This window comes from Rhinoraja longicauda, chromosome 8 (assembly GCF_053455715.1).
Source record: "Rhinoraja longicauda isolate Sanriku21f chromosome 8, sRhiLon1.1, whole genome shotgun sequence".
In the NCBI taxonomy this organism is placed as follows: Eukaryota; Metazoa; Chordata; class Chondrichthyes; order Rajiformes; family Arhynchobatidae; genus Rhinoraja; species Rhinoraja longicauda.
In genome coordinates, this window is record NC_135960.1 from 73047911 (window position 1) to 73061517 (window position 13607).

General features: G+C 47.9%; 1 protein-coding gene across 1 annotated transcript in view; it reads left to right on the plus strand.

Moving 5' to 3' along the window:
- LOC144596351 (ETS translocation variant 5-like) overlaps nucleotides 1-13607 on the plus strand; it is a 43974-nt gene that overhangs the window by 22242 nt on the left and 8125 nt on the right. The window contains exons 8-11 of the mRNA XM_078404602.1: nucleotides 1623-1861; nucleotides 5776-5844; nucleotides 7902-7970; nucleotides 10721-10893. Of these exons, the coding sequence (XP_078260728.1) occupies nucleotides 1623-1861; nucleotides 5776-5844; nucleotides 7902-7970; nucleotides 10721-10893 (550 nt within the window). The remainder of the gene's footprint in view (nucleotides 1-1622; nucleotides 1862-5775; nucleotides 5845-7901; nucleotides 7971-10720; nucleotides 10894-13607) is intronic.

Consider the following 13607-nt stretch of genomic DNA (forward strand, 5'->3'; position numbering starts at 1 on the left):
TGGTGGAAAGAAGGAATTTTATTCTTATGGTCAAAACCTTTATCTCTTTGTTGCCATGTCCCCCGAGGGTCTTACTGGAGTTATTTTGGGAGTGGCGGCAGAATAAATGAAAGATTTGTAACGCGGTGGAGATCTCAGAGAGCAGAGAGCTTGTATTTTGGGCATTGGCGGCTCCCAAGATGGCACCTGCTTTACCGCTCTGGCAGCGTTTGCTTCCCACAGCTCTTGGTTTCCACCTCTGTGGAGCGGTATGTGAGGGATGCTGGCTGCAGACCATCTGGAAGTGTTTGTTCCGATGCAGGCATACCAGCCACGCTATACATTTCACTTTGGCAGGCAGGTTGATACAAAGTGGAAATGGGACTAGGCCGACCGCAGTCAGCTGTGAAGGATCATCTTTCGTGGAAAGTGGTGCTGGGGACCCAGGCGGATTGCAGAGAGCTGATTTGCATGGGATCGCCTTTCAAGGTGCTAAATGATTCTCAAGAGTTCTATTTTGGAAAAGTGCTGATCGGCTTTTTGAAGGGGAAGCAATGATGCAGTCAAAGCAACATTCCTTTAGCGAAAAACATCCTCTCCCGTGATCATTTATTCTGTTCAAATCGCCCAGGTGTTCACCTTTCCACCTGCCAAATATAAGGTGTTTGTCAAATAAAAACCATGTTGATCGCATGGTCCCACATATCTAACAGGTGTGCCTGCAGATTAAAGATGACATTGTGGGGTTATTTTCAAAAATGTTGTTGTAGAAATAGTAGTCTTTAAAAGTTTGAATGTGTATTTGACGTAAACAATTTTTTACTGATATGCACAGTGTTCACAAAACCTGCACATTGTGTACCAAAGTAAACCATTTCAAGGCAATTTAAGTACTTGTGTGACAGGGTGCATGTAAAGGGCATGTGGTTCTATTTTGAACCCGCCCAATTCTCTTATTCAATATTGTATGGTGATAATGTGTAAGAAAGAACTGCAGATGCTGGTTTAAATCGAAGGTAGACACAAAATGCTGGAGTAACTCAGCGGGTCAGGCAGCATCTCTGGAGAGACAGAACGGGTGACGTTTCGGGCGAGACCCTTCTTCAGACCGAAATGTCACTAGGGTTTGCCAACCGTCCCGTATTAGCCGGGACAACCCGTATTTTGGGCTAAATTGGTTTGTCCCGTACGGGACCGCCCTTGTACCGTATTAGGCCCGGGGGGAGCTGTAGGCCTGGGGGACGCTGTAGGCCTGGACACTGTAGGCCCCGACAGTTTAGGTCCTGACACTCTAGTATTCCGACATTTTAGTTCCGGACAGTCTAGGTCCGTAGGCCCGGGTTCCGTCTAACAGAGGTTGCCTAGCAACCCGCCTCCCAGCCCAGGCGGCCGCCATTGGTGGGGCGGGAGCACGTGGCCGCTGGCTGGGTGAGGTCATGTGGGGCACGGGATGGTGACGTCACCTTGCCCCGTATTTGGGAGTGAGACAGTTGGCACCCCTAAACGTCACCCATTCCTTCTCTCCAGAGATGCTGCCTGCCCGCTGAGTTACTCCAGCAGTTTGTGATCTGCCTTCTGGTGATAATGTGTTTTGTTGAGTGAGGTGACCAAATGTGTGGAACGTTGCTTCTGGTCTTCCCAAGGTTTCAGCGGCAGATGTCTGAGCCGTGCCACCTGTACCCGCGCCAGTCAGGAGTGCCCAGTGACAGCCGGCAGGCCTACCAACGGCAAATGTCGGAGCCCATGCCATCGCCCTCTCCTCAGCCCCTCAAGCAGGAGTACCACGACTCGCGTTACGACCACGTCAGTGGAGCCAGCAGGCAGGATTTCCAACCCCCTGTTGGCATTAAGCAGGAGCCAAGAGACTACTGCTACGACTCAGGTTGGTTCTCCGCTGGAGCGGGTCGTGAGGCGCGCGCGCTGATCTCTGCTTCCACCGATCTCTGGCTCTGTGCTGTGTAACCCACCCACCGCCAGTTGGCCAACCATCGCATGGCACGGTAGCGCAGCGGTAGAGTTGCTGCTTTACAGCGAATGCAGCGCCGGAGACTCAGGTTCGATCCTGACTACGGGTGCTGCACTGTAAGGAGTTTGTACGTTCTCCCCGTGACCTGCGTGGGTTTCCTCCGAGATCTTCGGTTTCCTCCCACACTCCAAAGACGTACAGGTATGTAGGTTAATTGGCTGGGTAAATGTAAAAATTGTCCCTAGTGGGTGTAGGATAGTGTTAATGTACGGGGATCGCTGGGCAGCGCGGACTTGGTGGGCCGAAAAGGCCTGTTTCCGGCTGTATGTATATGATATGATATGTTGCGTAGGTGGGAACTGCAGGTTTAGTTTAGTTTAGAGATACAGCGCGGAAACAGGCCCTTCGGCCCACCGGGTCCGTGCAGACCAGCGATCCCCACACATTAACACTATCCTACACACACTAGGGACAATTTTTACATTTACCAAGCCAATTAACCTACAAACCCGCACGTCTTTGGAGTGTGGGAGGAAACCGAAGATCTCATAGAAAACTCACGCAGGTCACGGGGAGAACGTACAAACTCCGTACAGACAGCGCCCGTAGTCGGGATGGAACCCGGGTCTCCGGCGCTGCATTCGCTGTAAGGCAGCAACTCTACGGCTGCACCACCGTGTCGTCCACTATTTAGATTAATTCTCTTGTACTGATTTCTAAACAAAATACTTTGTCCTGCACTAACTTGGTGGATCAACTTGGATTATTTCAAATGAAAATGCATCTAGGATTGGCTTGTGTAAGAAAGTAACTGCAGATGCTAGTACAAATCGAAGGTATTTATTCACAAAATGCTGGAGTAACTCAGCAGGTCAGGCAGCATCTCAGGAGAGAAGGAATGGGTGACGTTTCGGGTCGAGACCCTTCTTCAGACTGATTGGCTTGGTTGTTTAACGGATCTTGCTTTCTGAATGCAATTTGCCAGACTCTTGCTTCAAGGGTATTTGACGCTGTGACGTGCCTGTGAAAGCTCCTAATCGGTTTAGGCCTATTAATACCAAAGCCTAATAGGAGGCAGAGAGTGGGGATCTGCCTTAAAGCCAAGCAGATGGTTGAGATTTAAACCTAAAGAACAACAGCATTTAACAGCGACTAAGGATTTAACAGAACAGATTTTTTTTTTAATGTAGGTCATGGTTTCTATATCTTGTATCTCCATTCCCCAGTTAAAAATCATCGGTCCATCTGTCAGACTGGCAGAAAGATATCCCATTAAATTGGCAGACAACCAAGGTGGTGCAGCGGTAGAGTTGCTGCCATGCAGCGTTGGAGACCCGGGTTCCATCCCGACTATGGGTGCTGTCTGTACGGAGTTTGTACGTTCTCCCCGTGACCTGTAGGAAAGAAAACTGCAGATGGCGGTTTAAATCGAAGGTAGACACAAAATTCTTCAGATTGAAGAAGGGTCTCGACCCGAAACGTCACCCATTCCTTCTCTCCAGAGATGCTGCCTGTCCCGCTGAGTTACTCCGGCATTTTGTGTCTACCTTCCTGTGACCTGCGTGGGTTTTCTCCAGGATCTTCGGTTTCCTCCCACACTCCAAAGACGTACAGGTTTGTAGGTTAATTGGCTTGGCTTTGTACACTTGGTATAAGTGTGCGTGTAAATAAGTGTGTGTGGGCTTGTGTTAGTGTGCGGGGATCGCTGGTCGGTGTGGACTCGGTAGGCCGGCGGGCCTGTTTCCGCGCTGTATCTCTAAACTAAAGCAAGGTTTGGTCGGCCCACATGTGGGGCTTGTAGTTTGCTGTGACGCGATACAGCTGCTCCAGCTTCACATTAAACATGGGATAGACTCGGCACTGGAGACAAACCGACTCCACTCTCCACAGAAAATAAACCAGGCTGTTGTTATAGATTCAATGTGGAGATGTGCAGTGTCTCCCACAGTCACATGGCCAGTGATGGTCACTGGTTCTTGATGGTTAACAACCATCACGAACCATCAGGAGGTGGTCACTGCTGGTCAGCATCTCCGTGCCCACCTTTAGTTTAGTTTAGATATACGGCGTGGAAACAGGCCCTTCGGCCCACCGGGTCCGCACCGACCAGCGATCCCCGCACATTAACACCATCCTACACCCACTAGGGACAATTTACACTTACACCAAGCCAATCAACCCACAAACAGGATTAAATGGATTGTGTTTCTTCTGTTGCAAGTGATTTGCAATGCACACTTTCACGTGTCCTAGTGTAAGAGTTATCTTAGATAGTTCGAACCCGACTACGGGTGCTGTCTGTACGGAGTTTGTTCGTTCTCCCCGTGACGTGCGTGGGTTTTCTCCGAGATCTTCAGTTTCCTCCCGCACTCCAAAGACGTAGGTGAATTGGCTTTATAAATGTAAAAATTGTCCCTAGTGTGTGTAGGATAGTGTTAATGTGCGGGGATCGCTGGTCGGTGCGGAGTCGACGGGCCGAAGGGCCTGTTTCCGCGCTGTATCTCTAAACTAAACAAGACACAAAATCCTGGAGTAACTGATATCAAACTGTCAACTGTTTGTGGGTCAGGCACCATCTCTGGAGAAAATGGACAGTTGACATTTCAGGTTGGGACCCTTCTTCAGACTGATTGTGAGGGGGGGGGGGGGGGTGGAGAATTTGGAATCATGGAAAGACCAGGACAAATCTGGGCCTGAAGCAGGTGACCTGAAGCAGGGGAGTTCCCAGATAGGCTGATGTGGATGGTGTGATTCCTAGAGGGGTAGGTCGTTACGAACTGGAACTGGCTGATGGACCTTTGGTGGAGAAAGGGGGACAATGGGGTGGGGGAGAGTTTATAGAAGTTACCTAAAATTAGAGAATTCAACATTCATAGTAAGCTACCCAAGTGAAATACGAGGTGCTGTTCCTCCAGTTTGCACTGGGCCTCACTCTGACAATGGAGGAGGCCCAGGACAGAAAGGCCAGTGTGGGAGTGGGGGGGGGGGGGGGGGGGGGGTTCCAAGCCAACAATCAGCCTATCAGGGAACCTCCCAACTTAAGATCATCCGTTGCTGGCCCTGATTTGTCCTGGTCTTACCTTGCTTCTGTTCCCCATCCCTCCCCCCTTTCAATCGGTCTGAAGTAGGGTCCCAGCCCAAAACATCACCTGTCCATTTTCTCCAGAGATGCTGCCTGACCCACTGAGTTCTCCAGCATTTTGTGTTTATCTTTGGTATAAACAAAACAGCTGCAATCCTCCCCCCCCCCCCCCCCCCCCCCCCCCCCATTGACGAACTGTACACTGCAAGGGCCAGGAAGCGAGCGGGCAAGATCATCTCTGACCCCTCTCACCCTGGCCACAAACTCTTTGAAGCACTTCCCTCTGGAAGGCGACTCTGGACTGTCAAAGCAGCCACAGCCAGACATAAAAACAGCTTTTTTTCCACGAGTGGTAGCTCTTCTCAACAACCAAAAGTCTGTAGCCTCCTTTTGCTCTGGTTTATTTCACCCACATGTTTAAACCATAATATTATATCCTTAATGTTTTAATGTTTTATGCTTTATTCTTTATTGTTTACTGTGTGTTGGTGTTGTTACTTGCGAGCGGAGCACCAAGGCACATTCCTTGTATGTGTACATACTTGGCCAATAAACTTATTAATTCATTCATCTGCATTTCCTTTTATTACCTGGGAATTATTTTATCTTGCTTCCTCCTATCGCAAATGTTTCTGACATTTTCAGTGGGTTACAATCAATGTGTTTAAATACATTGTTATTGTCATGGTCTTGTAACGTTCTGGTCTGCATCTGAAATTCTTTTTTTTCCATTAATCTCTCTGTTCAGAAGTGCCTAATTGCCAATCCTCGTACCTGACGGGAGGAAGCTACTACACTGCCCCAAGCAACCAGGAGGGTAAGTTAGTGACTCTGACCTCTAACCTAGATAGATAGGCACAAAATGCCGGAGTAACTCAGCGGGACAGGCAGCATCTCTGGAGAGAAGGAATGGGTAACATTTCGGGTCGAGACCCTTCTTCAGACTCTTATCAGATATCATACTGTATAAGGTAGTAAAGGCAGACAATGCTGGAAATGCTCAGCAGGTCAGGCAGCATTTATGCAGAGAGAAACAATAGTAACGTTTCAAGTTGATAACCTAGGTTCCAACCAAAATCCGTCAAACTGAAAACATTTCCTCTCCACAGATGCTGCCTGACCTGCTGACTGTATCTAGCATCACTGTTTTTATTTTGTTTCCAGCATCTGTCATTGCTTGTTGTGCATTTGTGTGTCTTGTGCTAGTGTGTGCTGAGGGGCAGCGAGTCCCAGCTGATTCCCAATGCAGCAAACATCTTAAATAAGTAGAAGTCTAATTTTAATGGGTGAAATATAAGGTCATAAGTAGGTTTGCCAACTGTCCTGTATTAGCTGGGATACATCCCATATTTTGGGCTAAATTGGTTTGTCCCGTACGGGACCGCCCTTGTCCCGTATTTGGCCCGGACACTAGGCCCGGACACTGTAGCCTGGGAGCCGCTGTAGTTCCAGACAGTGTAGGCCCTGCGCCACCTAACGGAGGTTGCATAGCAACCCACCTCCCGGCCAGGGCAGCCGCCATTGGTGGAGCGGGAGCACGTGGCCACTGGCTAGGTGATGTCACATGGGGCGCAGGGTGGTGACGTCACCCTTTGTCCCTTATTTGTGAGTGAGGAAGTTGGCAACCCTAGTCATAAGTGATAGGAGCATTGCTAAACTACACTAAACTGAAAAAAATCAAAAGTTCATTCAAACTGCAATGGCTTTTTAACCCACGCCCTGGGAAGGTGAAATGACAAATCAATACGTTCTTCCACATGGTAACAACAGCATTGCTGCAAGGTCTCGAGTTATTCCCCTGGTTACTGGGTGTAGGTTAACGCAAATGCGCTGCAGAATGTGACCCGTGTCACCGGCATTTATCTTCAGGCTATCCGATTTAGAATGCTCAGCAACGCTGAAGGTTTATCCAAGGTCATGTTACAAAATATAATCAGAAGAAATTATTACACAGTGCTGGGGTGCCAATGAGCACAGACTTTTATCCCGTTGTGCAAAGTAAAAAAAACAGTTCCAATGTTGTTTCCCTTGGTATTCAATGTTTAGTTTAGGTCAGAGATACAGCGCGGAAACCGGCCCTTCGGCCCACCGGGTCCGCGCCGACCAGCGATCCCCACACATTAACACTATCCTACACACACTAGGGACAATTTACAATTATACCAAGTGTACAAACCCAAGCCAATGAACCTAGAAAAACCTGTACGTCTTTGGAGTGTGGGAGGAAACCGAAGATCTCGGAGAAAACCCACGCAGGTCACGGGGAGAGCGTACAAACTCCGTACAGACAGCGCCCGTAGTCGGGATGGAACCCGGGTCTCTGGTACTGCATTCGCTGTAAGGCAGCAACTCTACCAATGCGCCACCGTGCTTTATTATAGTCTTTATTTTGATAATGTTCATCAAAATAAAGACTACGCACTGGCTGGCCATGTGGCCACAGTCGGATGTGCCTTTTTTTTATAATGCCTGAAGCTCTAAAAAAAAATTAACTTTAAATTCTTCTTATTTAACCTTTCAAAAATCCACTTCTTTGCACGTGCCTGCATTTTCCTCCTGCAAATTTGTCAAGTGTTCTGGGGAAGATGCATAATCTTTTACATAATGGTATTCCTATTGTACCCTGGCCCCATAATAAACTGTAAGATTCCTGCTATGTCAATATTACCTTTATAAAAGCCAATTCACATGCAACCTAGATGAAGGGTCTCGACCCGAAACTTCACCCATTTCTTCTCTCCAGAGATGCTGCCTGGCCCGCTGAGTTACTCCAGCTTTTTGTGCCTGTCTTCAACCTAAAGGATAGATTCCCAATGAAAATCAGTCTCTTAACTGATTTGACAATTAAACTATGTGTTGTTGTTCTTTTCCTAGGTTTCCCTTATGAGAAGGATCCTCGAATGTACTATGATGACACGTGTGTGGTTCCAGATAAGATCGACAGTAAGTTGTTTACGTACTTAATATCTTTTTCAAATCTGATTAATGTTGATTGCAAAGACATTTTGTGGTGCTTCTGTGTAGAATTGGAACAAGATACCCATTCTCACCTTGGTCACCCAACGTAATTGATCTCGACTGGGAGGTTTGTGGGAGCTTCCCAATTGGTGGTGCGGAGGGATATCAGTTTAGTTTTTTAGTTTAGAGATACAGTGCGGAAACAGGCCCTATCGGCCCACCGAGTTTGCAACGACCAGCGATCCCCGCACATTAACACTATCCCACACCCACTAGAGACAATTTACACTTATACCAAGCCAATTAACCTACAAACCTGCACGTCTTTGGAGTGTGGGAGGAAACTGAAGATCTCGGAGAAAACCCATGCAGGTCACAATAGACAATAGACAACAGGTGCAGGAGGAGGCCATTCGGCCCTTCGAGCCAGCACCGCCATTCAATGTGATCATGGCTGATCATTCTCAATCAGTACCCCGTTCCTGCCTTCTCCCCATACCCCCTGACTCCGCTATCCTTAAGAGCTCTATCTAGCTCTCTCTTGAATGCATTCAGAGAATTGGCCTCCACTGCCTTCTGAGGCAGAGAATTCCACAGATTTACAACTCTGACTGAATAGAGTCACGGGGAGAACGTACAAACTCCGTACAGACAGCGCCCGTAGTCGGGATGGAACCCGGGTTTCTGGCGCTGCATTCACTGTAAGGCGGCAACTCTACCGCTGCGCCACCGTGGTGGCCTCTTCAGGGTCCTGCTGCTTAGTATCAGATAGCTATGCATGGTGGAGCATCCTCATGCGATTGGCAAGAAGCAGGTGTAGCAGGTGGAGGAGGGTTGGGGCAGCAGCTCACACCCCCATCCACGAGTCATTTCACCCATATTGATGCATGTAAAATGACCACGTGCTATTCCTCAGTGGCAGGGCTGCCCACAGGGGCTGGCATCTCTAGTCAGACCCACGTCTTTACTGCAAGGGAAATATGAGTGGTATCTTTCAAGATGCAATCTAATCTGTTTAGGGGGCCTCTGCTAATCTATGCTGCACTTTTAGTTCCGTTCATCAGTTCAGGTTATTGTCACGTGTACCGAGGTACAGTGAAAAGCTTTTGTTGCGAGCTATCCAGTCAGCAGAAAGACAATCACTGATGACTTTAATGTGAATGGGCTCACAATCGCTGTAGATCGAGGCAGTCATTTGAGTTGATGATTCACATTCAGACCAATAATAGTGATGCGGCAATTATGTAAACACTGTAATTTAGTTTAGTTTCGAGATACAGCGCGGAAACAGGCCCTTTCGGCCCACTGGGTCCGCGCCTACCAGCGATCCCCGCACATTAACACCATCCTACACCCACTAGGGACAATTTTCACATTTACCAAGCCAATTAACCTACAAACCTGTACATCTTTGGAGTGTGGGGGGAAACCGAAGATCTCGGAGAAAACCCACGCAGGTCACGGGGAGAACGTACAAACTCCGTACAGACAGCACCCGTAGTTGGGATGGAACCCGGGTCTCCGGCGCTGCATACGAAACGTATAAGATTATTATGGGGTTGGACACATTAGAGGCAGGAAACATATTCCCAATGTTGGGGGAGTCCAGAACCAGGGGCCACAGTTTTGATCACATTGAATGGCGGTGCTGGCTCGAGGGGCCGAATGGCCTACTCCTGCACCTATTGTCTATTGTCTATTGCATTCGCTGTAAGGCAGCAACTCTACCGGTGCGCCACCGGTAGTACAATAGTGTGATAGTTTCATGTAAAACCAAAAATGTAGAATAGATAAATCGGGCTGCTTGTATTCTCACCAGTCTGTGCAACTAGATCAGTGGCGTACTGGTCTGTATTTTTGTTGAAAGGGATAAAATTGAGTCATTCATAATTGCTCACGGAGTGTGCCAGCTATTGAGCTTGAGCCAATCATGTTCAATATGGGCCTGTCTAATGTTTTTTCAAGTGATTTGTTCTCCTCAATGGGATTTTTTGTTTGGTCATGAACGAGCTGAACATGTACAAAATGTAAAATCTCGCCACACATTCTTGGCCAGCGTAAAATATACAAAGTTCTAAACTCGCTATTGAGCAGATTTACAAGCGGCAGGATTTTGTTTTTTGACGATGGTTTGACTCTGTGTGTCCAGCTGTTCTGTTTAGACGGGAAACCATTCAAGAAGATCGATACAAAATGCTGGAGTAACTCAGAGGGACAGGCAGCACCTCTGGAGAGAAGGATCGGGTGACGTTTCGGGTCGAGACCCTTCCTCACCCATTCCTCTCCAGAGATGGATGCAGTGGTAGAGTTGCTGCCTTCCACCGAATGCCACGCCGCAGAGCTGGGTTTCGACCCGGGTTCCATCCCGACTACGGGTGCTGTCTGTACGGAGTTTGTACGTTCTCCCCGTGACCTGCGTGGGTTTTCTCCGAAATCTTCGGTTTCCTCCCACACTCCAAAGACGTACAGATTTGTAGGTTAATTGGCTTGGTAAATGTAAAAATTGTCCCTAGTGGGTGTGGGATAGTGTTAGCGTGCGGGGATCGCTGGTCGGCGCGGACCCGGTGGGCCAAAAGGGCCTGTTTCCACGCTGTATCTCTAAAACTAAAACTAAAGATGCTGCCTGTCCCGCTGAGTTACTCCAGCATTTTCTACCAATCTTGGGTTTAAAGCAGCATCTGCGCCATTCACGGGAATGACAACCGGCTTCTCATTTTTGCTTTTAATTGTTTTAGCAGGTAAAGTCAAGCAAGAATCGCCGGTGTACAGAGACAGCCTGCCGTACCAGCGCCGTGGTTCTCTGCAGCTGTGGCAGTTCCTGGTCACTCTGCTGGATGACCCCGCCAACTCCCAGTTCATTGCGTGGACGGGCAGGGGCATGGAGTTCAAGCTGATTGAACCCGAGGAGGTATGTGCTCCACATTGTATCTCTCTGTGTGTGTGTGTGTGTTACTGAACGGTTACTTCTGCACTTCTGGCATCTTGCTTGTCCTGGATTTTCACCTCTCCTCGGCTGCCAGCAATTCTCGCAGTCACTTGAAGCTTTCATCACTGGAATTTAATCCCTCAGCCTTGGCCTCTCCAACAATCTTTATCGAGATTCTTTAAAAGTGGACCCTTTTATCAAGACCATACAATAGACAATAGGTGCAGGAGGAGGGCATTCGGCCCTTCGAGCCAGCACCGCCATTCAATGTGATCATGGCTGATCATTCTCAATCAGTACCCCGTTCCTGCCTTCCCCCCATACCCCCTGACTCCGCTATCCTTAAGAGCTCTATCCAGCTCTCTCTTGAATGCATTCAGAGAATTGGCCTCCACTGCCTTCTGAGGCAGAGAATTCCACAGATTCACAACTCTCTGACTGAAAAGGGTTTTCCTCATCTCCATTCTAAATGGCCTACCCCTTATTCTTAAACTGTGGCCCCTTGTTCTGGACACCCCCAACATTAAGGGCGGCACGGTAGCGCAGCGGTAGAGTTGCTGCTTTACAGCGAATGCAGCGCCGGAGACTCAGGTTCGATCCTGACTACGGGTGCTGCACTGTAAGGAGTTTGTACGTTCTCCCCGTGACCTGCGTGGGTTTTCTCCGAGATCTTCGGTTTCCTCCCACACTCCAAAGACGTACAGGTATGTAGGTTAATTGGCTGGGTAACTGTAAAAATTGTCCCTAGTGGGTGTAGGATAGTGTTAATGTACGGGGATCGCTGGGCGGCACGGACTTGGAGGGCCGAAAAGGCCTGTTTCCGGCTGTATAGATATGATATGATATGATTGGGAACATGTTACCTGCCTCTAGCGTGTCCAACCCCTTAATAATCTTATACGTTTCAATAAGATCTCACTCATCTCATACTTCTAAATTCCAATGTATACAAGCCTAGTCGCTCCAGTCTTTCAACATATGACAGTCCCGCCATTCCGGGAATTAACCTAGTAAACCTACGCTGCACGCCCTCAATAGCAAGGTCTCCTAATTTGAGGAAGGACATCCTTGCTATTGAGGGAGTGCAGCGTAGGTTCACCAGGTTAATCCCCGGGATGGCAGGACTGTCATATGGGGAAAGAATGGATCGACTGGGCTTGTATTCACTGGAATTTAGAAGGATGAAAGGGGATCTTATAGAAACATATAAAATATAGAAATATATTAAAATATATATATAATGATGAAAGAATGGATCGACTGGATCTTGTAGAAACATAAAATTCTTAACGGATTGGACATGCTAGATGCAGTAAAAATGTTCCCGATGTTGGGGGAGTCCAGAACCAGGGATCACAGTTTAAGAATAAGGGGTCGGCCATTTAGGACTGAGATGAGGAAAAACCTTTTCAGCCAGAGTGTTGTGAATCTGGAATTCTCTGCCGCAGAAGGCAGTGGAGGCCAATTCACTGGATGTATTCAAGAGAGAGTTGGAATCAAGGGATATGGGGAGTAGGCAGGAACGGGGTACTGATTGTGGATGATCAGCCATGATCATATTGAATGGCGATGCTGGGTCGAAGGGCTGAATGACCTATTTTGTATGGTGACCTTTCTTTTCTACCTCTTGTTGGGTGTTGTGTGAAGCACTTTAGGGTGTATTACTACAGAAAAAGGGCGCTAGGTAAATGCATGTTTCCTCGGCCTTCTAGTGGAGCTTGCTCAAAGTTTGACTTTGTGTGAGCCGATCACGCCACTAAATACTTTGCATTGTTAAGAGAGGAGGCCGTGGTCTGTGAAAGTGGCCTTTGTTTGTGCTGGCAATGACCGTGAATGATTTAAATGAAACACAAATCAGAAACTGAATAATTCTGTAGAAGTATATGTCTGAGGACAAAACAATGTCATCTATCCATCTCCTCTAGAGCTGTTCCCTGACCCGCTGAGTTACTGGAGTAACTATGCGTCTATCTGCTGAGTTACTCCAGCATTTTGTGTGTATCTGCTGAGTTACTCCAGCATTTTGTGTCTATGCGCTGAGTTACTGGAGTCTATGTGTGTATCTGCTGAGTTACTCCAGCATTTTGCGTCTATGCACTTAGTTACTCCAGCATTTTGTGTGTATGTGCTGAGTTACTCCACCATTTTGTGTGTCTGCGCTGAGTTACTCCACCATTTTGTGTGTATGTGCTGAGTTACTCCACCATTTTGTGTGTATGTGCTGAGTTACTTCAGTGCTCTGTGTTTTTTTTTCATTGTTAAGATCAGTTTTTGTTCGTGAGGAATGCTGTAGCAGTATTGCAATGGGTAGTGCACATGTCTCACAGCTTCAGTGACCCAGCTGCTTTCTGTGTGGAGTTTACATGTTCTCCCTGTGACTGAATGGGCTTTCCCCATGGGCTCCTGTGACTCTCCTCCCCCCCCTCCCCCATTGTAGGTGTCTGCTCAGTGAAGCAGGGACTGTTAGGAGCATGTGTGATAAGCTTGGAGGGAAATGGATGTGATTGATAGTATTGCCGAGAGAGCCGGCGTAGACTTGATGGGCCAAGTGGCCTCAAGCCAAACAGAAATATGAAGTAGGATGATGTATGCATGCGGAAAGAAATTTTATGAATTTAAAAGAGAGTTAGATAGAGCTCTAGGGGCTAGTGGAATCAAGGGATATGGGGAGAAGGCAGGCACGGGTTACTGATTAT